The sequence below is a fragment of the Condylura cristata genome, unplaced genomic scaffold, assembly GCF_000260355.1.
Source record: "Condylura cristata isolate star-nosed mole 26May11 unplaced genomic scaffold, ConCri1.0 scaffold00005, whole genome shotgun sequence".
Taxonomy (NCBI): Eukaryota; Metazoa; Chordata; class Mammalia; order Eulipotyphla; family Talpidae; genus Condylura; species Condylura cristata.
Genome location: NW_004567106.1, coordinates 67,883,733 through 67,911,323, shown reverse-complemented (window position 1 = coordinate 67,911,323; position 27,591 = coordinate 67,883,733). Strand labels below are relative to the sequence as shown.

At 48.8% G+C, this 27,591-nt stretch overlaps 1 protein-coding gene across 3 annotated transcripts in view; it reads right to left on the bottom strand.

Annotated features, from left to right (window-relative positions):
* The window catches only part of AGK (acylglycerol kinase), a 63,625-nt gene that overhangs the window by 35,405 nt on the left and 629 nt on the right, over positions 1–27,591 (bottom strand). For 2 of the 3 annotated variants that reach the window (XM_012720848.1, XM_012720850.1), the window contains exons 2-4: positions 24,021–24,140; positions 3,373–3,412; positions 1,249–1,328 (exon numbers count right to left, since the gene is read on the bottom strand). In XM_012720848.1, coding sequence (XP_012576302.1) covers positions 1,249–1,328; positions 3,373–3,412; positions 24,021–24,121 — 221 coding nt within the window. In that variant the 5' untranslated portion in view covers positions 24,122–24,140. Of the gene's footprint in view, positions 1–1,248; positions 1,329–3,372; positions 3,413–24,020; positions 24,141–24,263; positions 24,283–27,591 lie in introns of those variants that run through there. The other variant, XM_012720849.1, reaches the window with a different exon arrangement.

Genomic DNA, 27,591 nt, shown 5'->3' with positions numbered 1-27,591 from the left:
TTTATGCAAAGCAACCTAAGATGAAACCGGGTCCCTCAATGCTGTCATTTTATTCGACTTCAGCTGGATTCTTTTCTCCCCCCCTTGACATTATAGGGAAACGGTGGTATTTAGGGTTACCGAGGACCTGCTGTATCTGAAGCTGCCAAGTTAAAAAGAAATAGGAGTGGCGAGTGCCCTCTCTGCGAAGCCACTCTCACTGCCCCCAGCCACTGGGGAGCTCGGGCGGCCCTTACTTCAGTACTGACCGCACGGCGCAGCAGCTGGTCTCCGCTGCTGGTGCTCCGCTGGTAACTTATTGTCTCTGATTTAGATGTTACAAAGTCCAATCTAATACATGCTTATTAATTTACTATTTATTCTATTATTTGTCACTTAATTTATTTTTCATTAATTTTCTCATGGTTGGAAAAAAACAAAAAGAAAGGTTCTGGCCACCAGGGAAAATAAGCCCCTCAACTTCGTACTCTTTTAAAAAACAATTTTAAATTTTGAATGATTTCTTCTAAAAGATAGAAAGGCTTTTTCATTTGCCCTTGCAAATGAGTAAGGGCTACAGCTAACATTATAGGGAGAAAACATTTTTGCCTGTGGCATTTTTTCCTCTTAACTTTGTAGAGAACTTTCAAGTTTCCAGTAAAAGTGAGCGGAGTGGAGTGGAGTGCCCACACACGCTCGCCCTGCAGCACCGCCTGCCCCTCTCGGCAGCCCACCCCTGCGCAGCACTCTCAGCACATTAAGAAGAGTTCATCAACCAGGTTCCCACGTGTTCCCCACACCTTGCTTCACAGCACCCTTCCAGGCCAGCCGGGCTTGCTTCCCGACTGGCCCCTGGCACAGGAGGGACACAGAGTCCCTCTGGTTTCTAGGCCTCTGCCCCCATGGGCCTTTGCTGAGCTGGAAGGAGTGTCCGCTCCCCCTCTGCTGACTGCAGGGTCCCGCCCTCGGAGAGGGTGTTTCCGACTCCCACACCCACCCCACTCTGGGCTATCTCCAACTGTCTGGTCACAGGGACCACCCAACAATTCACATCCTGGCACAGGAGAGGCCCAAGGGGCTACTGTGGGTGAGACCGGTTAGGCACTCTCACTAACCTTCACTGGTCTTCAGTCAGTCAGTAAGTTCTGCCTTACTGTTACTTTCACGTCACCCAACTCACTGCACCATGTTCTTCCACCCCACACATCCCAGCAGGCTGCCGGACAGCCTGTGGCTGCCCCGAGAGAACGTGAGCACAGGCGCAGTTACCCTTTGCAAGCCGCAGGGTTGAGGAAGACGGTTGCCTTCTTCACTTGGGCATTGGGAGGAATGAGCTGATTGCCAAACACCTAGGAGAGAGAACAGAAAAGCTTCAAGTAAATGTCTTCTTTATTCAGCTGGTGATCACATAATTCTTGCACTCAAAAAGAACTCACACAGATAGGGCATTTACTCTGAGAAAAAGCCAGTAATTTTCCTTCCTGATTTTGTATTGACAAAATACCCTAACGATTAAGTGTACCACTGTTTCATGCCTACGAGGGAATTCTGGGTTGGAACTAAAGCCTCAACTACTACAGGTTAGTAACTTTTTTTCTTTATAAGGTATGAGCAGGTGTATTATAAACATGTAATACAGATGGTCAGGAGGGAGTCTAATTCACTTATCTTTGGTTTTCAGACTATAATCGCTTTCCCCTTGCATTACCAATAAATCTCCCTATCTTTACACAAACAAAGAAAACCAAAAAGCCTTTTGCAAGATTAGGCTGGTTAGCAATTGTTACTGTGGAGGTGACTCACCTCGTCACCCCCACCCCACGCTTTCTCAGGGTACTTTCACATCCACAGATCTTCCTTTCTCTAAACGCGTCTATCTACACACTCATGCCTGGGCCTTTCCGGCGTGCAGCGCTTTTCCCCTGTCCCTCCACTCAACAACATGAAAGTCAGTCCAGTTTGTCCCCACAGCAGCCAGTTTCAGGGATTCTGACGCCTGGGAATCTGGGCTCTGTGGAAAACAATGCCTGCTTGCAAAGGCCCTCCGCCTCGGGGCAGCGGACTCCCGGCAGCCCCAAGGCAGCACTAACTCCACAGCGGAGAGACAGCACGCCAGGAATGAAGATCAGCCCCCAGCGGACGGACAGAAGAGCAGAACTGTGTTCTTTCAGACACACAGCTGAGCACGCAGCGACAGATTAAGGACAAAAGTACCTCAGCCTCCCGAGAAAGAAGAATTTTCCAACACCCTGAGTCTCAGTTACAAGCAGGTTAAGAACTGACTGCAGAACCAGAGGACGAAACGCAAGAGGTGGCGGAAAAGCAACTGGCCACAGAGCAACAGCGAGACCCAATGCCTGGTGTCCACAGAACACTCAGTCCTCAACTCCTGCCGCCCCGGCGCCTGGGGAGCAGCCTGGAAAGTCCCCAGTATGGAGTAACTAGACCTGGAATAACCGCCTTGGCGCAGCCAGACGGAGAGCAGGAATCCTGGGGCACCGACGCGGGGGACGCCCAGGCCTGGGGGAGTCAGACCCGGACAGTCAGTTCCACGACGCTGGAGAGGAATCCCTGCCGCCCCGAGACGGGTCTAAGAGCATCCTCCTTTCTGAGTTGGAGATCACCCTGGAAAGTTCTGAGGAGAGACAGAACACGACAGAGCAGACTGCAAAGTATCTTGGTCCCCAGCGAATTATGGGCTATTCCCAGTGAATCCATGACATCGTCTGGAGATGTGTGAAGGTGGCCGATGATTTGGCCTCACCTGGGCAGTGGCTGTGCGAGTTCTCCTGGGATTTGTCCCAGAAATATGTAACCGGGGATTAAGAGCCAACAGGCGTCCTTAAGCTTGAAAGGACTTGCAATTCAGTTGTAACTAATACAGTCAGGTATTTTAATATTTAAGTCCAACATCATGGAGCCAGGAGAACAAAACACATGGAATAAGCAAGCTGTGCTGGAGATCAGGGCTTTGAAAATATGAGTCAACAGTTTTAAGAAGATTTGACTTTGAGAGGAAACACCTGTTCTGAACTGATATCTTTGGGGGTTATTCGGATCAGGCAAGACCCGAGGTTTAGCCAGATCTTCAAGGACAAGTGCAGACACCAACAAATTCCCAGAGCTCCAGCCAGTCCAGTACATGGTCCTAGACTGATCCAGACGTAACCGAGTCTAAAGGGGTGGGCATTTAAATTGCTCCTCAGCAGATGGTTAACTTCTCCCAGTTCTATTCAGAGTTGGCCTCTCAGCCTGATTCAGCTCCTGATAGTGGAAGAAAATATTTCAGCAAACTGCACCAACGCCAGGCAGTGCCAGTCCCCGGAACATCTGGAGCTCCCTGCATGATGGAGATAACGCAGGTTTTAATTTTATCACATTAAATGGCATTACCTGAGCTTCCTGGCAGGCTGCTCTCCTTAGGAGGTTATCGCTATCAAAGAAAACAAAGAGAATGAACATTAGTTGTACTAAGTAGGTTAAAATCCAAACAAAAATAAAATTAAAAAAAATTAAAACTATGAGCAACTCTTTCCTATAAAATACCCAAGTGAAAGTTTCTTAAAGACCTGTAACAAAGCATGGGCATGTGTGAAGAACACAAGACTGAAACTGTTTGGGCATTTCCATGTGGCGATAGGAGGCGTTAAGCCCTCTTCCGTCTCCAAGAGGGCCACATTCTAACGTGCTCAGGACCTCAGAATTTTGACTTTACTTGGCAACAGGCATTTACAGATGTGACTCAGTGTAGGATCCTGACAGGAGAGGATTGTTCTGCATTATGCAAGTGGGTCCAGTCCAACCACAGTGTCTTTAAAAGCAAAGAAACTTGTCCAACGGCAGAAGCGACGGCGTGAGAATGGCCGGAGGAGGGGCTGAGGTGGGTAAAACGGGTCAAACTGTGCGTGATGGACAGAAACTCGGCTTTAGGTGACGAACACAAAGACACTGCGTCTACCACAAGATCAATACAGATACTGACGTCTGTACACCTGGAACCTGCAACCTTATGAGCCAAAGTTATTTTAATAAAGTAAAAAGATACAACTTTGCTGACTTTGAAGACGGAAGGGGGTACATAGGTCAAGGAAAGTGGGTACCATCTAGAAGCCAGAGGCAGGAAAATGCCCCATAAGAGCTTCCAGAGAAAGCGCACCCTTGTTGACATCTTTAATGGACTTACACCCCACAAAACTGTGAAATAACAACCCGTGTTGTGTTAAATCACTAAGTTTGTTGCTACTTGTTAGGGTAACAAAAGAAAATGAATTTGAATCTGTTTTTCTTATCAAACAGAAAATACTCTGACAACCTTATTTGGCAGAAACAAATTTCATGTTTAGTTGCCTCTTTTACTACTACTTCTGCTTTTACCTAAATCTCTTATTTTTTATATGATTGTGAGGCACTTATATAAGAAACGGACAATTTGGACATTAGGTAAAATTTTGGCTAGCAAAAAAAAAAAAAAAATCAGAGTATGTTCATCTACTTAACAAAAATGTCCACGATGTGTTTAATGCCACGGACTCAGTCAGAGATATTCACATGGCCAACTCCCTCGGGGTTCCAGTGCCTTCTCCTTAGAAGAGTCAATTCTACTGCCTATTACCTGCACTAAGGTAATAATCCAGATAACAACAGCTAAAAACTAGTGCACAAAAGCAGCTCTCCTGCCTGCCTGGGTCTATGGCTGTGCCTTTCTTTACTTTCTCCTTTCCCTAATAAACCAGTCCTTTTAAAATGTTAAAAAGAGAAAAAAAAACCCAGTAACCAAAAAGGATAAGCAATAAACAACTTACAGGGATGGAAAGGTGATAGGGTTGTTTCACATAAATTATTTTCTACATCTTCTTGTTGTTGATTTATTTATGCATACAAGAACTGGGGTACAGGCCAGAGGTGGGGAGGGAGGAGTGAGAGGATTCAACAGAGACAGAGTGGGGAGCAGAACAGGCAGACTGACTGAAACACACTGCTGAGGGGAGCAGCGGGGAGACAGGAGAGGTCTGCTGCGCCCTGTGGGTCAGCTCTCTGGCCAGGGATTGAACTCGTGCTGCAGTGGCTGTAGATAGCTTCATAGTGCTCTGCTTTAACCCGCTGCGCCACCAGGAAAAACCCTTTTCTAGATCTTTTTTCAGAAACTTGAAAAGACCTTGACTTTTATCTTTTTACAGTAATTCAAATCTAATTTTAATACTTAAAGGTGAATTACAAAAATTAAAATTAACAACCTTTTGCTTTTTGTCACTGTTACAATGACAGACTGCCCAGTGAGTTTTCTTCCACGGCCAGGCTGGAGGACATCCCACTGGGTTCCGAGGGCAGTTGGCTTAGCAAGAAACCGCTGTCCAAAGCTGCCCATGTCGCCCACTGAAACCTTAGAACAGTGTTGCATAAACACTGACACACCAGTCTCTCACAAGCTGGACTCCAGCCACACTGCCGGGAGATGAGTCTCACGCCGCTGGCCCACGGGGGTCTCCACTGTCAGGCTCAGCCCACTAACCCGCCTGCCACTGCAGGGCAGCCCGGGAGCGGCTGGCCCCCCAACTGTCACGGGAACGTCCCTAGACGAAGCAGATCCAAAGGGGGTGCGGCTACTACGGGACTGCACCCTCTACAGAGGCGAAGAGGGCTTCCCTTCGGTACGCCAGGAGTACCTGACCTGCTCCAGTCAGAGAACTTTCAGATTGCGACTGAGTCAAGAACTGAACGTGAACCAAAAACCCTGTGGCCAAAATAAATAAGCTGCACATAAAAATCCACGTTATTTCCACTGCATCGTGCAGTCTCCTGAGAAAACTGAAGATGAACACAATTTAAGAGGTGATACAAAATGTAGCCAAGTCAAAAAGGGTCCCTGAAGATCTGCTCAGCCCTGAATGTAGATTCTCTGACAGCAAGAAATCAGAAGTGGGGCTAGAAAATGAGAGCGCCTGCTGATGTCACCCTGCCCGCAGCTGCAAGAGAGCACGGACATGCCCACCGCCATGAGGTGGGTGCGCTCAATCTGCCGAGCCACAGATGTCTGATTTATTATTCTAGGACTGCAAAGTAAGATGAGGTGTTATTTCAATAGCAACTTTACATGGAGAGAAAAATCTCATTGATCCGTCCTATTTCCCCCCAAAGTTGTCTCCCACTGTGGTCGACAGGCAAACAGTACCCGCAGCTTCCACCAGAGCTTTGCCCTTGGCGAATGCAAACAGTTTTTGCTTTACACAAAACAGATTTCCAGCTCAGGTGTTTATAAGAGTGGCTCCGGCTTACACACACTTCCTAAAATAATTAATCATCATGTCGCCAGTGGCAGTACCCACCCAGGGCCGTGCAGCATGGGAAGGGAGCGACGGTGAAGATGAACGGGAGAAATGACGTTCCCGTGCAGAGCGGGAGAGCCTTCTCCAGCGACACGTCCTCTCCCCGCCTCAGACTCTGCCCCACCCCCTACTCCCACCCAAACCAGCAGGGCTGTGAGCCTCTGTCCATCAGTGGGAAATGTTGGCCATCTCTGCCCAACAGAAAGACTGAGCCAAGCAGGAGGCAGTGGAGTCTGCTAAGAAATAATGTTTGTTTGGGCCCTCCCTGGTGGCGCAGCGAGTTAAAGCACAGCACTAAGAAGCTAAAGCCACTTCAGAGGAGTTTGATCCCCACCCGGAGGTGACCCACATGGTGCGGCAGACCTCGCCTGGCCGGCCCACCCGGCCTGCCCGCCCGCTCGCTCGCTCGCTGCTCCCCTCAGCAGTGTACTTCATCAGCCAGCCTGTTTTGCTCCACACTCTGTCTCTGGTGAATCCTCTCACCACCCCTACACCCCAGTTCTGTATGCATAAATAAATAAATCTTAAAAGAAAGAAAAAGAAATAATTGTGTTCAAATGAAGAACATTCGTCAGATAGGAGAAAACAGGTAGCATGACAGACTGGAAATGAACAAACAATGAAAACATTCGTGATTTTAAAGATTTAGGGCATTCGGGTCTGGTCTTCCTTTAGGCAAAGTATGGCTCATTCACCAGGCTTTCCCGAAGTGTGCTACTCACCACTGAGGAATTCCTATCTGCTTACCGATCTGAGCACAATGAGACAAAGACGATCCTGAATGTCATGAAAGCAGAGAGGCAGGAAGGAACCCTGTTGACAGCCACGTATTAAGTGGTGGCTGTCTCTCCTTCCATGCCCCTTAGAGGCACAAAGAAGAGAAAATAAGAGGTCACAAGCCATCTCTGGCATTAAAATCCCATCATCCCTGTTGGGCAGTGAAGTCTAGCAAAACAAAAACGACTGAACAAAGCCCACCAAAGGTAAAGGCCAGCGCCTGGCATGTGGCGCTGCTTCCGGCTAGACTGGTAGGAAATATATCAAACGTGGCAAGTGGTGCCACTGTGTGGATTTCTGTAACTGGTGGTCTACTTAACAACGCGAGGATCAACATTTTAACGCTCACATAAGCCTAGAGCATTTTCTCAAAGCAAAACACTTGCTAAAAAAAGGAGGCGGAAGGGGTCCAGGGAAGCAAAAGGAGCAGCTCAGCACTGCAACGAGCCACCAGGGAAGGCGCCGCAGCGTGGCCTGAGGCGGCTCAGAGGTGGCCAGCTGCTGTCGCAGCCAGGCCGGCCCGCCCAGCAGGCCCACACAGCAAGGCGCTCCGCCCCATCCACACACCAGATGCGGACATACCCAGACCACCAAGTCACCCTCTCTGTGACCCTGGGTCTCCTGTCTATTCACAGCAAGTCTCAGGTCTACAGCCCTGTTTTCAGTTTCTTCATGAGTGTCTCTGTCCCGGTATAAAAGCCCTACTGGAGTCAGGCAAATAAAATGTCTTGACCAAAGATGTCCAAGCTCAAGTTCCATCTCGTGAACACCTGAATTCTTAGTTTGTAGAGTCTTCAGAAATGATCCAGTTCAATCTTTCCAGTAGCCCTCAGTCCCCCGAGCCCCCTGATATGCTGATAGCCCTTTGGTATCAAAGGTCACTGAGCCGTGTTCTCATTTGGGCAAAGTGTGCACCCAGTTCCGACCTGTGTGAGGCCCTGGGAGATTCTGGTACACTCAGTTAAGCTGAGCAGAGCAGTGCCCTAGTTTTGAGCTTCTACAACCACTTTGAGAAAATGCCCAGGAGGGGATCTGCCCACCAGTAGACAGAAGTTCCTGACTCACCCGAGAACCCAAGACCCGATTCCCAGCGCAGCACCCCAGAAGTCTGCCTGTACCCCTTCTACACTTCCAGATGTCTCTACAGCTCTGCCCCCTCAGCCATACCCACAGGCAAAGGCCCCCACGTACGTGTCCCCTCAGTTTACGATTTATCACAATGGTGACAGACTTTTCTTTCCTGCAAGCTGGAGTAGAAAAAGCACACCAAGACCTCCCCAGAACACTTCCTGGCCAGTCGAGCCCGACTCACTCTGCCCTCGGGGGAAGGCCGCCCCTGCAGAACGAGGGCATGGAGCCCCGGTTGGTACGTCTCTTCCCCTCAGATACAGACGGCCCAAACCACCTTCTTCCAATCTTATTTCCTGGCCACTTCGGTCTATGTACTCACCGGCTGCCACCGAGCACTGCCAGGTGAAAACTGCCAGCTCCTAACTTCTCAGGTTCTCTCCATCTAACTTGTGCCCTGCTCTGACTCCATTCAGGGTAAGAAGTGACTGAATGAAAAATGGCATTCCTTGAAGGGTCCTCTTACACAACTGAGCTTATCACTTTGGTCTGTTCTGTGAGCTTTCCGCAAGCAGGGAGATGGCTTCTGCAGCTTACGCCCTCATTACTGACCAAGAAAAACTGAAGCAGGGGAACGTGCACCTTCCTCTCGCCTCTCCCGCTCCTAGGAGCTGGAAAGTAGTTTCACCCTCAGGGACGCCCAGCCCCGGCCACACAGTGTCGTGACGTCCCGCCTGGCTGCCAGCACCCACCATTCTGCGGTGAGGTCTGCACGCAGTGAATTCTTACAAGGGTCTGACTGGCATTCTTTACTACTTTCCTTCTTCCATCCCTGCATTTTTCCACTTATCCATTTCCACCCACTGCCCCCATTCCAACACTCTGCATACACTTCTCTCTCGCTATGTAACAGTAGCTTTACCAGGCGACCAAAACAATAGTACTTTTTGCCCTGTGGACCGTTAACACATTTGCGTAGATGATCATAACCCCATATAAATTGGGTCAGTCTGTGCAAGGCACATGTCCTACACACGCAGGAAAAGATGCAATGGAAGGTCGGAGAGATGGGACAGCTACTTGAGAGAAAAGCGTAAGCAGTCTGTCACCCTCCTACCCAACAGGCTGGTCTCTGAACAGTGTGTGTTTACCTGGGCTCCAGGACACAGGGCAGAGTGGACGACAGAATGGACCTATAAGCCAGTGGCCTGTATTGTCAGCATGTGCGCTGCTCTGTGACATGAGCTACTTCAGATGTCAGTCATCATCTGGAGAGTCATTTTACGCATCAGCCATCAACATTCTTTCTGCATTTCTTAGAGCAGCTAACAGCACTGATCTAAACACCCTTATAAAATGATGTAAAGTCAGCGAAGTATAACTTGTTTATACCTTCTGCCCTCCCAGCTCAGTCCCCTGCTCCACTGCTAATAAACAATAGGAAACAAAAATACAGACTTTAAAAAGGAAGAAATCTGTTTTCTAAATAATCTGACAAAGTGAGTGTAAAGTAAAAGGAGCATAATTAAACCTCACTGCACTTAAAAAAAAAAAAAAGTTCCCTTATTCCCTATCAAATCTGGGCTGACAGGCATGTTATTTAATTGCTCACAAATGAGCTTCTTTAAATAGTACCTATTAATATCCCAAATTTCAGCATTCGTTTGTGCAGGGAAAGGGGGAAGGAGGGAAGGAAGGAGGGAGGGAGAGAGAGGTGTGAAATTTGACATGACTAAAAAGCTAAACAAACACCCAACTCTACGGCCCAGCTGACCGAAGCAGGCCCCAGCCCACTGGCTGCAGAGTCAGACACTCACGAGCCCAAGTCAAAGCAAAGCATCTGCTCTGTCGGAAACCCCAGAGCTGCTGAAAAACAAAGTGCAAGACGTCACTGAAGCCATAGTCTGTGCCAAAAGGCTCAGGTCTAGCCAAGTGTGGCTCATGTATAATCTACCCTGGAATCTAGCACATTTCTCCTTGGACATCCTGTCAGGTTCGCAAACTCAACATTCCCTAAAAGGGAAAATAATACCTCCTCAAACCAATCCTCCCTGGTGACTTTCCTCTTTCTCTGTCACCAACTATCCTAGTCTTGCAGCCACAAAGACTTCTGCTTGCATCTCCTTGAGCCAAACCCCCAGCCAGCCATCTGGTCGAACAGCTAGCTTCGTGGAGGGGTAACCTGGCTCCCCATACCGCTATGTGCCACCTCATTGACTCCCACCACAAACCTGCTAAACAGAGCTCATCATGCCCTACCTTCCTCAGGAAACTGAGGCAGAGGTTCGGGAAGTAACCTGGTGAAGGTCACAGGACCAGTAAGTAGTGACAGCAAGCCAGCCTGCAGTCCACCTGTCCACACTCAGGTATTACTCACATGGTCATAGCCCCACATCTGCATGCAGATCGCTGCAAACTCACGCATCAATCTTTACATCCCCCACAGTGGGGCAGCTGGACACCGTGTGTTTTCTGACATGATACTGTAAGAATTCCACAGCGTGCCTACGAAGCTTTCTGCCAAACACTAAGCCAAGCTGAACTATGGCCCCAGAGCGGTGCTCCTCAAACTTGAGTGTGCAACCGACCCGCTGGGGATGTGGTTAGAATGTAGAGCCTGACTGAGAAGGTGTGGAAGTGGCCCGAACACCTGCATTTCTAGCCAGCTTCCAGAGAGCAAAGCTTGTGAATCTGGACTGACCGCCAGGGTTGCTCTCAGGGTGGCTAAACAAATGCACAACTCACAGTCTGGAATGAAGGAGTGCGGCATTTGCTCAGGTGCCAAAAACTCAGCAGCAGATATGTTAATGTATTTAAAAAACTCAAAATGAATGCAAAACCTGTAAGCTCATTGTCATAGTTTTAAATAAAGACCGGACTTGGTACTATGGGTGTTTGCTCTTGCCTCATGCTCCAGTACTACAGCTCTAAACAGCGCTGAACACTACAAGCAAGTCATGTGTCAAATCCAGTGTGAAAACCCTACAGGGCAAATGCAGACCTGCCTGCTTTCAATGCACGTACACACGGTAGTTTATGAGGGCTTCCGAGACAAACACCAAAGATGTGCACGACTGTCTGATGTTGACTTGAACAAACCATAACAATTTGAGAAGAGTAATAAACAGACTGGATGTTAGATGACAAAAGATTTTGGTAGACTCATGAAAATGGCATTTGAGGTACTTACATAAAAATGTGGTATAATATCGGGGATTTATTTAAAAAGTCAAGGAAAAAAGGAGATGAAAGGAAATGACTACAATGTTGGCATTTGCTGAAGCTGTGTGATGGCACATGAGGATTCACTGCACTACTCAAACTCTGATGTATTTCAATCTTCCATAATAAATGTGGGACTTCCTTTGGCATCCCTAACGAGTACTTCGCACGACACACACGGCCTAACGCAGCGCACTCAGACACCCCCGTGACGCAGCTGCCGTCTCCTTGAATACTTCAGGTGCAGTGATCGCTGCCTTTGAGTCACAATGATGTTGTAAGGTAGCATATGGATAGTAGCTGAACTAAAGCTTGGACTTGCACATTGTTACACAACTAGCTGGCGACAAGAGAAGGCACAGAACGAGACCCAGCTGACTGGAAAGCCCAGATTTGAACACAGTAACGCTGATTTTACACCATGTGGGGCTTATGGCACAAGACAACCTTGCTTAGGCTGCCCCGACCGTGAGCAGCAAAGGGGGAAGGCACCTACATGAACGATAGAGAAGGTCTCCATGAAAGGACTGGAGTTCATGGAACATGGCAAAGAGCCTGAAAGCTCTTCTTCACCTTGACTGTCACCTTCAAAACTGACTTCTAGACACAAGGAAACAGAAGACTCTGGGCTTTGCCTATTAAGACTGAAGAGCCAGTGATGTGACGAGTTTAGAAGGGCGGAGTTCTGTTTCCACCTCAAGTCTGCCTCTCCCTTGGTCCATCTTTTATACCACTGTGCTTTGAGACGATTTCTCAGATACCCTGGCATCCTGCAGGAACTCAATATGTGAAACCTGAACCACTGGAGATTATGGCTGTAATGGGTACCTGAATCGGTTCTGCATGTACCTTACATGTAAGTTATGATCGCATGTTGGGGTGACTTGACCTCGTGAGTTCTTCTGCAGAGGACACCAGGCACACTGTGTGGGGCTCACCATTCATGGAAATAATCGATGAGGACACCCCTTTTCTCTTGAGCTAATGATCTGCAAAGGGTCCCCAGCACGAGTTTCAGCGAAAGCCTGAGAACGCAGTTATGTTTTCCACAAGGACTTGATGGCTAAGATGGCTGATGGGCTGGGTTAGCCAAGAACATGGCACCATTTCAGAGCTCCAGCTCAGTGTGATGCAGGAGTTCAGGCCCTGGGTTAGAAAGGAAGACCCTAAATTGGAAAGACTTGCTGCTGCCAGCTGTTAGCCCAAATCAATGCATTACGTCAACCCCTATGTTGTGAAAATGCCAGAGTAGTGCTTCTGGATAAATGAGGGGCAAGTGCGGGAGACATTCTGCTTTACTGGCCTTGTTTACCCGCCTGCCCTGTCTGTCAGGTCTGCAATCATGGAGGTGGAATGAAGTGTAACACTCAGTGGCATTGAAGAAGACCGCCTCCTTCTGCGGCTCACACGTGCCTGCTGCCCGAGACGCAGGAGCCCCTCGCGGGGTGAGGGTGAGGGCTGCCTGGCACGGAGCCGTGGCTCTGCTCACTAGCCGTGTGGCCCTGGGCACATTAACTTAATCCTGCTGTCCCTCAGTTTCTCCCTCTGCGCAGGGCCATTCATCTGAAAATATTAACCACGTCGCAAAGTTATTAGGACGGTAAAATGAGTTAATGAAGAAGCGCTGCAGCCGCGTCGGGACAGGGCAAGCACCGAGCACCCGCCGCCATCATCACTGAGTCCGCGATACAACTGAGCGGCGGCAAACGCGCCGCTCAGGCTTACTCGGGGTCATTTATTTTACCTCTTCCAAGCCGCTGTATTTGATCACAGAACTTGAAAGGTGGGCTCGCACTACTGCAAAGCCTAAGTGCGCGCATCAGACTTCATGACTGTGTGTTCAGAGCAAAGCAAGGCCCAAGACCATCACTGCACTGTCACAGTGGCTGTGCAAGTTTAGTGTTGCAGGATGCGTCATGTTCACAAGATTTTAAAATTTCTAAGCTACCAGGGTTCGGTTAAGGCAAGAGGCTAGCTGCGCCACAGAAGCGGAGGCAGGTCTGAGTCCCAGGCCAAGGCAGGCGCAGAGTGGCGGCAGGAGCACCCAGCAGAGCGCACCCAGAAGCAGGAGCCCGAAGGAAGCGCTGCAGAGCCCACCGCGTGGCTGAGCGGCGAGGGCAAGCTCAGATGCGCCAAGTTCGCTGGCCAGATCGGGAGGGAGAGCGGCCCAGGCCCGGCAGGCGTGAGGCCCCAGTGACAAAAGGACACGGCCGGCTGGCTCTCCCTGCTGCGCCCACCTCCTTCATGGGCATGCTGTCAACCCTGGCACTAAATGTTCCAAACGGACTTGTTACACACAGAAGGTGAAATAACCGCCTGGCAGGGCCGCTCCTCCTTCCCCTGGTGGCCTCTGGAATCACCGGTCGCCCAGTTCCCAGCAGAGTGTTGTTTTAATTCCCGGAGTACTGAGTATTATGTTCCTTGGCTCACAATTAGCATTCACTGAGATCATCTCTCGGCAGGAGTCTTCCCTGCGAGGGTTTCGCAGCCATCGCCCTGGGCTCTGAGTGACTCAGTGAGGCACTACTGCTTCCCCTTTACAGAGGACCCTGCAGCTCGGAGCCAAGGTCATGCGGCTAGACGCAGCACTTCTGCCTGACTCCAGGGGCAGCTTTCAAACTACCCAGCTCCCCTTTTTATGCGGCTTTTTATTAGCAGATTCTTTGCTACTACAAGGGCAGCACTGAGCAAGAGACTACTGCAGGTAACTGCTGGCATGATGAACTGCACAACCTGGAACACCACCTTCCCCAGGGAACCCGAGGGCTTGGGAAGCAGCTAAGGAGGAATGGGCAGTACTTAAATCCACTTTACTTTCGGCAAATGGGGTCACGTCTGCCTCTTCCACTGCTTTTACCAAGTCCTGAGAGCAGACCCTGCTGCTCCTGCCAACCACCGCGACGTGCTGTGGGGACCGGTGCTGAGGGGAAAGGCTGCGGGACTTTCCCCTGAAACTTCGGGGAAGGAGGGAAGAAGGGAGAGGAGTTCCCAATGGAGAAAAACCTACAACTAAGTATCTGTCAAAAGACAAAGGAACAATTAAAAAAGGACAGTGAGAAAAGTCAATTAACATACACAATTTTTCCCAAAGTGTTACTACAAAAATATTGCAAGCTATAGGTACACCATTAAGCCATGGTCACTGTCAATACCTTGAAAAAACTGAAGTACAGCAAATTGTTATTGTTCTATGAAATCTATATAAGAGGTACTATTTTCCTTTCAAAAGGAAAAAAATCAAGTATTTATCATAAAACACATTACTTTTTTTAAATGACAAAAATATCATGTTCACTAGCCTGACACTTACCAAAAAAGAAAGACTATTACAGGATTCCATTTATAGAAAGGTCTAGAACTGAAAATGAATGGTGGGGGAAGACAGGTCTGGTGGGGGAAAAAACAGTGCCGTGTTTCCGTCAGGGAGTGCGGCAGGGCCTGGCTATGGCAGGGAGCCAGCGCCGGAGCGGCACGGTCTCCCCGCCACGAGTCTGAGCTCACAGCTGCACACCGACACAGCGCAGCGACTGTCCAGGGCAGAGTTGCTATTTCACTGTAAATGTTGTAACAAAGCGACAACAAACACACCCGCAAGGATGTGTTACTCTCTACTAATGGACACGTTTAGCATTAGGTGGAGGAAGACTGATGTCTACTAGTCAACTTGAAATGCATCAGAAAGGAAGATTACAAGGGAGAGGGACAGATGGACAGATGTGTGATCACCCAACAGAGTAAGCTGAAGCTCAGGTGGCAGGCAGGTGTCTACTGTCATATTCTTCCAACTTCGCTGATGTTTGAAAACGTTCATAGCACTTACAAAAATACGCTCATCTACAAACAGGCTAAAAGAGAGGACAAATGGAAGAACCGCAATGTGCAAAGATACTGAGTCAGAGGGGCAGCAAATCAGAAATGGAGCCAAAGTATATACAGAGAACAAAGCGCGGGAAGAAGGGGGCCCTGAGGCGAGCGGCTTGGTGCCTGGCCGCTGCACTCAGCCGTCACCCCAACTACAAAACGCCAATAAACGCGCTGTCTGTTTACCAGAGGAGCTTTACATCACCGCAGCGGTTAGAAACACAACAGGACTACCCCGCCAGCACGGCTCTAGCAAAGGTGTAGGAAAGGCTCTCGGAAGGTAATGTCCTAGTCAACACAGTGCCACGTGCACTCTGAAGCGACACTGGTCCTCACGGCTGTCCCCAGCAAAGCAGCACCTGGGGTCTGGCTCATGAGCAGTGGCCCACAAGTACCTCCAGCTCCACCAACAGGTAAGCTGCAGGGTGACTTAGGGCAAGCTCTGACTTCTCAAGCCTTCACTTCTATGATTTGGGCAAATAGCACCTCCTCACGGGGCTGTTCTGATAATGTGAGGCCACAGGTGACGAAGAGTAAGTCCTTCAGGGGGAGGGAACATCACATGCAAAGTGGAGAGAGCGCAGAACTTCTCCCAAGGCGCAGGCACACGGAGGTGGGTGGGCTGCGGAGGGAGATGAAGTGGAGGACCCACGGCGCTCACTGCTGATGCCGGGTCAGGAGCCGCCCTCTGTCCGCAAGCTGCTGAAGCATCACCTGGGCTGTTAGTGGCAGAGCGACAGGCTCAAATTCTCAGCACTGGGGCCCCAAGCCACGGACAGTGTCCACAGGATGGGGAAGACATGACAGGAAGACGTGGCGGGACAAGGCGACCGACTCCAGGTTCTGTGTATCACACCTGAAACACACTAGTGCGGTCAGGATTACCATAAGGAGGTGCAGAATGGGAACAGAACCAGGGGACACCGACAGTTTAGTGACAGAACATTCTTTATCAGTAAGCAAAACAGGAAGAAAAATCAAATGAGACTGAAATGCAGCCACTGACATAACAAGGAAGAGGCTACGAATGCCGCTCAAGAGCAGGCTCAACCAAAGGACAGGCAGAAACGACACCTCCCAGCTCACCTGCAGTGGGGCAGAGCTGGCAGGTGAGCTCTGCTGTCAGAAGCAGGGGGAACCTGTAAAGGGGGCACACCATTGAGAGAGGACTTAGTTTGAGGATAGCAGGCTCAGAGAGCAGGGAGAGAAGCAGGAAGGATGAGACTGGGGCAGCAGAGGAAGGACAGTGACAGGGGAGGCAGCAGGGCACTGACAGGGTGGGAGCGCCCGGCAGGAGGAAGGGGACCTCACTCCTAGACAGATGGCCCCAACTGGCATTTAGAGACAATCGCCTGAAGTGATCTCTGCAAAGCAGGAGTATGGCCATCTAAAGGTACAACAACAAACTGAGCAAATTCATTAACATGCCAAAGTAAACTCACAGGAAGCTGAGTGATGTGACTATGGTTTTCTCCAGGAGGAGTCAGCAACCTGCCTTTGCAGATTTAGAAGGAACCGTGGAGAGGGTGGAGAGGGTTGGGCTTTCGTCCTGAGAACCCTTACTCTCTGGCTCGCTCTCCCCCTAAATAAATGTGTCAAGTACCTTTGGTGTGCAGGGCCTTGGGAACAGCACAGAGTTTACAGTCATGAGAAGAAAAAAAACAGAACAAAAGATTAAAATATTAATGAGGGCCCTCCCTGGTGGCACAACAGGTTAAAGTACAGCACTATGCAGCTAGCAGCAGCCACAGGAGCATGAGTTCAGCCAGGGAGGTGACCCACATGGCGAGGCAGACCTCTCCTGACCCGCCCGCTGCTCCCCTCAGCAGTGCACTTCGTCGATCTGCCTGTTCTGCTCCCCTCTCTGTCTCTGGTGAGTCCTCTCACCCGATGCATCTCTGGCCTGTATCCCTGTTCTTGTATGCATAAATAAATTTTTTTTTTTAAAGATAGTAAAGAGCGTTACAAAGGAGTCATAATAGTTCTGAGAAAAGCTAGAAGACTGCTTAGCCTAGATGGTGGAACAGTGAAGAAGTAACATCAGAGACCTGCAGCCATGGCAGGCGGCTGGGAAGAGGAGAATGGGCACATTCCAGAAATGAACAATGCAGAGGTCCCCCAAGGAGGCCTGAGACAAAGGGGGGTCTGGGAGGCTTGGGAGGCCGGAGGACCCACCTGCTGAGGTGCACAGTGTGGAAGCCAGCACCATCTGGGGCCAGGACATTACAGCTAATACGCATTTCGGACTTGAGTCTAATAGCAGCGGTCTACATTCTTCAAAGATCATTCTGGTAATGGTGTGCAAAACAGATCAGAAACAGGCACAAGTAGATGCAGGGAAACCAGTTGCTGAGAATCCACGCCAGAGACGATGGATAAAGGTAGCCACAGAGAGGACAAAAGAAATTAAGTAACTGCTGTATTGGGGAAGCAACATACCTCGACTGTACAGCCTAAATGGGGTAATGAGGTAAAGGATGAATGGAGGACGGTGTGCAGATTTTTATTGGGAAATTAGAAGGCTGGAGACTGATAGCAGTCACTGAGAAGAAATGCATGTGGCACTAAAGCTTTGAATTTTAGTTTTTAATCTGCTGAGTTTGAGTTTGAGGCACTTGTCAAGCATCCATGTAGACACGTTAAGTGAGCAGCTGGATGCATATGTAGTTCTGGAACACAAAGACATCTTCATAGAAACACCAGGATTTGTCTACCTCTAGCTGGAAGCTGAAGCCATTATGTGCAGAAGAGATCACACAGGCCGAGGACGAAGTGAACAGAGGGTTAGGGCAGAGGCCTAGAGAGACTTCTCTAGTGCCTGAGGAGAGGGGAGAAGTAATAGATGAGAAAGATCAGTGAAAAAGGAGGAAAATGGGTATTTAGGAGTCAGAAGCAAAAGAAAAAACTGTCTCAGGGAGCTGTTCTCAAGATGCTTAGAGTGAAGGCTCCAGGCTCACCACCTCCACTCACGAGACTGCGGTAAAACAAAACCCAAAACCACTGGCAAAAACAGATGTCCGCAGCCCAGGGAGCAGCAAAGGTACAACTGAAAGGCAGGAAAACGGTAAGTGGACTGTAAGAAATCAGGGCAGCACAATCCACAGAGGAAAGGGGGAAAGCCAGCGGCTGGGCATGGCCCCCTACAGCTGCTGAGGTGCAGCGTTAGGGACCCCTGAGGTGTCACTGGAGGAGGGGGTGTGCCGCCCGGTCGGGTGCAGAGTGAGAGTTATGGCTCGAACCGGAGGCCCTTGATATAGCGCAGTTAGAGCCTGAGCTGGTAGGGAGACCACCCGAGCACCTGTGTCTCCTCACGCGCTGCTTGAAGCTAGGTCAGGAGATTCCAAGCGCCTGCCACGCCTCCCCTGGGCTAAAACCAAAATAAGGGAGGAGCATTTGAACAAACTGGAGCTCAAGCACCTGCCAATAGGTGCAGACACCCAGAATAAGGTGCTGAAAGAGAGTAACTCCCACCCCGTAGCCCCGTAACTGCCACCAATCCCTGCCCAGCATTGCATCTAATGTTTAAATACAGCCCGGAGGGGAAGCTGAGGTGAGACCGTAGCAGACTAATGCCACAGGGCTGGGCTGAGGACTCACTGTGGGCCTCCACCACACTCTGGTGCCACAGCACAGAAGTCTGAACCCCAAGCTTACCAGAGGGGATGCTTCAGTGCACCACTGCTTCAGGGTGTCTGCTGGCTCGCTACTACCCTTGCTGGTACCAGTCCTCTGATTACTTCATGGGTGCAAAGACCACAGTCTGAGGGCATTTTCATTAAAAATGACGAGACTGAGAGGTGTATCACAAATGCTGGAGCAAAAAAACTCCCTGAGTAGTAGTCCTACTTCAGCATGACTGAGGACACAACCAAAGAGGAATTCAAGGAAACAGAGCTAACAAAGCTTATGGAACTAAAAAACAAAAATACACACATACAACTGAGCATATAAAACAGCAACAGAATCAAGAGAAAGAAAATACGTGGCAACTATAATTAAAACAGAAAATTCACCAAGTTGAATGAAAAATATAATCTAGAACCTCAAAAGTCAACAACAGAAGCAACAGAGAGAATTAATGAACTTGAAAACACAATGTTGGAGAACACTCAGAACAATGCAGAGGGAAAAACTTTTTTTAAATGACAAAGTGAAGAGCCCTTTAGCTAACTGGAACAAAATTCCAAAGCAACAATCTGATACTACACCTGTAGCAACTTGAAAAAGAGAAACAAAGTTAGAAGGAAGGAAATTAAGGGTGGCAGCAAACAGATCCAAGACAGTGCAAAAGGAAAAAAAAAAAATTAAAGAAACTAAGCTGGCTCTTAAAGTATATAAAACAAGCCTCTAGCTAGGGGAACAAAAAAAAACATGAATAAACTCACAAATGTAAGAGGGGAAATCACCACAGAGAGCACAGAAATACAAAGCATCATGTGAGATTACTATGAACAACTATATGCCAGTAAAATTTAATAACCTTGAAGAAATAGTTAAGTTTCTAAATCAGTACAGTCTGCCGAGACTAACCCAGATGAACTGAACAAACTGGTTACAAGCATGGAAATTAAATTGCCCCCCAAAAAAGTAGAACAGCTTTACAAATGAACTTTATCCAATCACTAAAGAGAAATGTCTATCTTTCTCTGATTGTTTTAAAAACAGACAATTGAAGAATCAACAAAAATAACTAGCAAATCAAATTCAACAGTATACCACAAGGGTTAAAGGATAATAATACTATTATATACCAGGATTTATCCCAGGGATGTAAGGATAGTTAAATATACCTAACTCAATGTACTACATTACATCAACAATAAAAATAAAAATCACAGCATCAACAGATGCAGAGAAAGAATTTGGTAAGATTCAGCACCCATTAATAATACTCTAAACAAGATGGGAACTGAAGGAGGCTACCTCAATAGGATAAAGGCCCTGTGTCAGAAATCCACAGCTAATACTTGATGGTGAGAAACCATTACAATAAAAACAAGACAAGGACGTCCAGTATCACCACTCTGCTTTAACTTAGTGTTCAGAGGCTGTGGCCAGACCAATGGGGGGGGGGGGGGAGGAAATAAAGGGAATCTAATTTAGAAAAGTAGTTACACTATTGCTATTCACAGATGATATGTTATATACGGAAAATCCTACAGATTCCACTAAAAATTTATTAGAGGGCCCTCCCTGGTGGCACAGCAGGTTAAAGCACAGCACTAAGAAGCTAAAGCCACATGGCTGTCCTGCCTAACATGTTCTATGAATGCAATCCCAAAATACTTTTTTTCAAAGACAAAATATTGAAATTTATAGATAGCCACCAAGGACCTCGATTTATGAAAGCAACCCTAATAAAAAGGGAGGGAAATGGAGGTATGACATTACTGGACTCAAACTCCCTCTATGGGAACAGTACTGAAAACAGTATGGTATTGGCACAAAAACAGCCGCATGGACTGATGGGACAAAATCAAACCCCAGAAATAAGTCCTCATGCAGACCGCCACCTACTCTATACTAATGCAGCTAGGTCTAAGTGGGAAAAGGACCGTTTCTTTGATAAACTGTGCCGGGGAAAAAGCCACACATAAAACAATGAAGCCCAAACACAAAAGTAAAGTCCAGACGAACTAGAGACTTAGGTATACGACCTGCAACAATAAAATATATGGAAGAAAACACTGGCAACATTTTTCGTAACATCAACAATAAATAACACTTTTTGGTGACTCAACCCCTAAGCAAGGCAAACAAAAGTATAAAACAAGTGTGGCTGCCTCAAAAGTTTCCATAGAGAAAACAATTAAACAGCTGGATGGGAGAAAATATGTACACAATATAACTGGTAAGAAATTGGTAGCTAAGACAAATTCATGCAATTCAATAATAAAAAAAAAACAAGCAACCTAATTAGTAAGTGGATGACGGTTATGAAGAGACAATTCCCCAGAAAGGCCATTGGGAAAGTCCACGGCGCATGGAAAACGCCCACTGTCCCTTCCAGGAAGAGGTGCTGCTTCAGGCCCGCAGTGGGAGACCATGTCCCGCCCAGAGAACGGCACACTGAAGACCCCAACTAGTGCTGCGGAGGGTGTGGTGAAGGAGGAGCCCCGTAGCACGCTGGTGCTCCCAGTCTGGAAAGCAATGTGGATCTACCTTGAAAAACTGAAAATGGAAGCAGTCTGACCCAGAAATCCCACTCTTGGCCCAAGGCCAAATACCATGAACCCATCGACACAAACCCACGGTTAGCACTGTCCCCAGCAGCGCTCTTCACTATAGCCAGCACAGGGAAGCGCCTAGACGTCCATCAACACTCCACTGCCAAGACGCACATTCAAGCCATGGAGGGCTGTAACCACAGCAAAGGACAAAGTGCGTCACTGGCAACAAGATGCAGGGCGTCTGGAAGGATCTGGGTGGTAAACACGTCAGAACAAAGACACTCACGCTGGACGTTCACTCAACAGACCATTCAGAAACTGTCAAACAGGCCAAAAATCTAGTGGACGTGGATAAACTCCACGAGGGCTCTGCGGTTAGAAAAACGTGAATGTGGTTGGCCATAAAGCATCAGGAAACAAGAAGCACTGGTGAGCATGTGGAGAGGGTGCCCCCCACCCCCAATCACTGCTCATTGGTACAGCTGCTAAGAAACACTACGGAGATTCCTCCAAAACGGGTGGCGCTATCCGATCCAGCAGCCCACGACTGGGAGCACACTCCAGGCAAGGGATCTCGAAGACATAATCGCACACCCAAGTTCATCAGCGTTATTCACCATAGCCAAGGGATGGGAGGAAAGGGTTTTAAAAAGGCGGCATAAAGACATAGGGAACATGACAGCCTTGAAAAGAAGGAAACCCGCGGGGCGCCCGGAGGACGCGCTGCAGACAGCACGCCTCAGCACGATTCCACTGCTGTGCGGGGTCTGCAGTCGGGGCCATAAAGCAGTGGGATGGGACTGGCAGGGCCGGGGAGGGCCGGGGAGGAGATAAGCTGTTGGAGGGTAAAGAGCTCCGGCCTGGCAAGATGTGCAAGTTCTGGAGATCTGCTGCACACAAGGTGAATATACTGAACACGCCCGCCTGCATTGTTAAAAACGGTTAAGGTGGTAAATGTGCGATATGTCTTTAGCAATTAAAAAAATAAAGGCTCCATATTACCAGAGCAAGCAGGAGAAAAGTTTGAGGAAAAGAACTGCGGGACGATGGGGGTTGACATGTCGAGCAAGCAAGCACCCTCGGATGTGGAGGCAGTAACGTGAGCTCGCTGCACAGCGGGGGCGTTCTGGCTGGAGCTGGCTGAGGTCCTGTTCTGAAGGCAGCCTCCAGATGTGCTGGAGACCCATGGGCTTTTTTCTGAAGCCTCGAGACTACACTGGCAAGAATTCATTGTGGTACCTCCACAGACATTCTGTACGGTAGAGTTATTCCCCTCAAATCGTCACCCCGCAACAGACAGTGGCGGCTGGGAGGTGGGTGGTCTCTGCAGGGCAGCTGGCCTGGGCTGGCCCTGCTCCAGGACAGAAGCGCTTCCCCGCAGGGAGCAGGAGGCGCCACTTTCCTCACAGACTCAAACGTGTGTAGCTCAGGGAGGAAAAGCCAAGCACCAGCTGCTTTGCATTCCACTTGTTCAAATAATTCCTGTCCTTTACAAATTTTAAGCTTTTTGGGTCTTTTGTGAACCCAGCAGCTAATAGAGTTCAAGTGCTGAGAATTGAGAGTACTTAGGAAAAAGGAAATGTCCCATCGTCCTACTACTGCAGACACGAGACGCCATGTGGCACAGTGACCGACACTGGTGAGCTGCTTACGAAGGCCTCAGGGGCACCCTTCCCAGGGCGGCGATCCCAAACACCTGACGCCTGTTCTGTCATCTAAGACACCTGGATTCAGAGCGCACTTTAGCTGTAGCCATAACACCCACAGATTGCAATCTGAGTGGCTCTTAGTAAATGGTGCAATTTTTATAAAAAACCGCTCACTGAAATCTCCCTACCACGTGAAACCAGAAGAGGAGTCCCACCATGCTCCTCACTCCCGTCTGAAAGTCAATAGAAACCACAATGCCACCTATCCCTTTTTCAAACAGGTCTTATGTAAATTAGCTTAGGCTAATGGGAGAGTGATCTGGGTCACGGTGAACTGAAGAGGCAGGTTGGCCAGCAAAGTCACAGGTCAAGAGGCTGCTGTGAGAATCTAGGGAATGGGGCCCTCTCTGGTGGCGCAGCAGGTCAAAGCACAGCACTGAGAAGCTAAAATCACTTCAGCACGAGTTCGATCCCCACCCCAGAGGTGAGCCACATGGTGCAACAGACCTCTCTTGACCCGCCCGCTGCTCCCCTCAGCAGTGTACTTCATCGATCTGCCTGTTCTGCTCCCCACGCTGTGTCTGGTGACTCCTCTCACCACCCCCACACCACTGGCCTGTACCCCAGTTCCGTATGCACAAATAAAAAAAAAAAAAAGAATCTAGGGAATGAAATCCTCCAATCCCTAGTAACCGAGTAGGGGCTTTACCCTCTAGGCCGGGCCTCCAGCTCTGCACCTCCCAGTCTCACTACCCCGCTCTGCATCCACTGACAGGCACATGTCAGCATCTCTGCAGATGCTGTAGTTCTTGGTTCCAAGAAGCCCCCTCTGGGTTTGGCCCAACACTCTGTTACACCACAGTGTTTACAGAGACAGCACAGCTGGCAGGACTTGGCCTCTGCCACCCTCGGCAGGGCAGTACGCATGGTGTTGACAGCAGGGTGGGGGGAGGGAGCTGCCAGGTACTTACCAGTGCTTCCCATAGAGCCAATGGCTTCCCCACGTCAGCAGGCAGACCCCGGCTGTAGTTTTCTTCCAGTGATTTCTTAGTGTCTTAAAGAACACAGTCATCTTGTCCTGATCTGATGGGCTAGCAGGGACAGAAAAAGGAAAATGTCATCCCCCAGTAATCACGTCGCCCCATTACTGTCTCCATTCTTGTGCCCTCTGTTATTCCCAGCCCTGCTCCTTTCCTCTCAAGCAGAGAACGCACCAAGAAAACTATCCAGAGGAAGTGCTGGTCGCTGTGCAAAAATTCAACTTCCTGAGCAAAGGCTTGTAAATTACAAAGAACTATCATAGATGTGATACCACGAACCTATGAAATTAACAATTTGTTTTAATGATCATATTCACCCCCCAAAGGAAGCCTATTAGTGCTTCACTAAAAAGCCAAAGCGACAACCTCTCAATCTGTTTTCTTCACAGCACTAACGTGATGATCCTCCTTCTCCTCTGCACTGGAGACAAAACTGCAGCATGTTCATCACATCACCAAACTTCTAAATAAAATTCAAAGCCAGTTCTAGCATGAAGCATTTTCCAGTCCTCTTGTTCCTGTTCAGTGCACCAACCCTGGGCAGGACCCCACTCCACTGAGAGGCACTTCACACACCCCCGCGCTCCTTGCAATGGACACGACTGACAGGCACCGATGAATCTCATGTGGCTTTCAGCGGTGGAAAGCAGCACCCCTCAGAAAATCCACGCAGACATGGGGAGAACACACAACCCCACACAGATGCAGACTGGAATAGATTTTTGTCTTCTCTTCAACATAAGGAAAGGATGCTGGGCTGAACCTGCACCAGTATGAACAAGAGTCCTGCTTAATTTGGCAAAAATCGCTGGCCCACAGTGCCTGACCACCTGGATGTCAAGAATTCTACTGAAGTCTTAACAAGCATCTCCCTCACCCCAGATGTCTCCTCTTAGTAAATTTCCACTCACTGACCCCGCGCTGCGCTGCTCTGCTCCACCCAGCTCCTTGGCTATAAAACTGCTCTGCTTCACCCAGCTCCTTGGCTATAAAACGCCACTGTTGTGTTGGAACAGAAGGTGAGTCCAGGCTCCCTCCTGCTGCAAGATGCCTATGCAGTCTATGAGCACATCAGGGGCTTCGTCCTGCTGGAATAAAGTCCACCTTATAATTCTTAAACAAGTGTCTCGAAGTGATTTTTTTTAAATCCGCTCTGGGCTAAAATTCCTCTCAAGGTAAGAAACAGCGCTATCACCAGCAGCAATGAAGCCAGTGCCAGGGAAGCCACCTTCCTGGGTATCTCTGGGACACCGTCCATCTGGTGCATGAAGGCACCCACAGGCCCATTGATAACTGAATGCCTCTGCATGGGACCTTACAGTCCTCACTCACTCGACCGGCCTTCAAAAAACACCTACAGCTGAGAGTGAAGCAAGAACGAACAAGCTGTCTCCATCTCCAGGGCGCGCAAATGGTAAATCCACAGCGTCAGTACAGCACACACTTTGTGACTGCGACACAGGGGGGAGGCTTAAGGGGTAAGTTGTGTCTGAGAACGCGCAAGTGGGCCTAACAGGCAGCAGTGGTCAGGTGGCCACAGTCAGTAGTCTTCCCGGAGGCGCCATCTTCATGCTGAAGAGGAAGTTACACAGGTGCTAACGAGAAGCATGTGCACGAAGACATAACAAGGGGTGTTTGGGGGAACACAGGCAGTAGTCAGTAATGAACGAAGAGTAAATATGGGATAGAATCTAGAACCAGAACTCTCAAGCTCTAGTGTAAAGTGGGTTAAAATGTAGATTTGTTCAAAAATCAGATCCCTGGGCATCACCCATCCAAAGGCCCTGCGTTGTTCTGGCTGAGGTACTATCAGGTTAACAAGGGCAGGCACCCCACCACACTTTAGAGAAACGATGGTTTGGAGATAAAGAATAGAGAAGGTGGGGAGGTTACGAATAGTCAGTAAGGATCCTGAGTCAATGCTAAGTGTCTTGGACTATCATGGTGAAGGGGACAAAAAAAAAAAAAAAAAAAAAAAAAAAAAAAAAAAAAAAAAAAAACACCACCTGTGGGCCCTCCCTGGTGGTGCAGTGGGCTAAAGCACAGCACTAAGAAGCTAAAGCCACTTCAGCAGGAGTTCGATCCCTGCCCGCCCCGGAGGTGACCCACATGGCGAGGCAGACCTCTCCTGACCCGCCCGCTGCTCCCTTTAGCAGTGAACTTCATTGATCTGCCTGTTCTGCTCCCCACTCTGTCTCTGGTGAATCCTCTCACTGCTTCTACACCTCTGGCTTGTACCCCAGTTCTGTATGCACAAATAAATCTAAAAAAAAACCAAAAACCACAAAAAAAAACCTTTGAAGGAATTTAACTGAGGGACAGATCATATTTGAACTGCAGAAAGATCACTTTGTAGCTGGGTGCAAAAATGGAAGAAGCTGGGCTTAGAGTCAACAGGAAGTTGTTAACCACAATGTCTAGGAAAGAAAGCAGACACAGAGAGTGGGTTTGGGAGATCTTTATAAAGTGGAAATTTGGCAGCACTTGGCAATTAATTGTAGGAGGTAGGAGGAGGAACCAAGCCAGGTTTATACTTGGACAATTGATGGGATAGTGATTTCAACCATTTGATCTGGGGCAGTAGGCTCCTGGAGAAACGCAGCTGGTGCCTTTTTAGAGATAATGAGTTTGAAAAGCTGTGGGGCATCCAAGTGGTACTGACCAACAGGGGTCTGGATTTAGCAGTTCAAAGCTAGGAGAAACTGGGTAGAGATTTGAGACTCCACGGTATGAGGGCAAGTTTGAGCACAGAGGAAGTCATCCAAGACAAGCGGACAATAGACAGATTAAGAAGCTAGAGAGAGGGCCCTCCCAGGTGGCAGGGCGGTTAAAGCATAGCCCTGAGAGGCTAAAGCCACTTCAGCATGAGTTTGATCCCCGCCTGCCCAGGAGGTGACCCACATGGCAAGGCAGACCTCTCCTGACCCGCCCGCTGCTCCCCTCCGGCCTGTTCTGCTCCCCACTGTCTCTAGTGAACCCTCTCACCACCCCTGCACCTCTGGCCTGTACCCCCAGTTCTGTATGCAGAAATAAATCTTTAAAAAAGAAAAGTCAGAGCAATCTGAGAATGGACAAGACTGTCTTGGGCCACCCACACCCTAGCAAACGTCCTCTCTGTCACAAAGAATGACCTGCTCCTTACGAGGGAACAAGCAGGCAACGGAGCCTACTGCAGGGGCACTAACTAGCCAAGGGGATCTGAGTCTAGAGTTTAGTCTCTAGCTTTATCACTTACTGGTAGTGAGCGTCAGTTACGTCATTTAGTCTATTTCCTTGTCAGAAAAATGAGTAACTGGGGTGGCTGCAATGAGCACATCTGATAGGGGTGTCAATGAGATCACACCTGATGGGGGGTGTGTATGCACCTGAAAACGTTGCTGTTATCTGTTGGCATCACAATATGCTAAAAGGAATTCTTTCTTACTCCATCTCGGCAAAAGTCTAAATGTACTTGTAAATGTTACAAGTTCAAGTTGGTACCTCTCCTGTGAAAAGCGGGGGG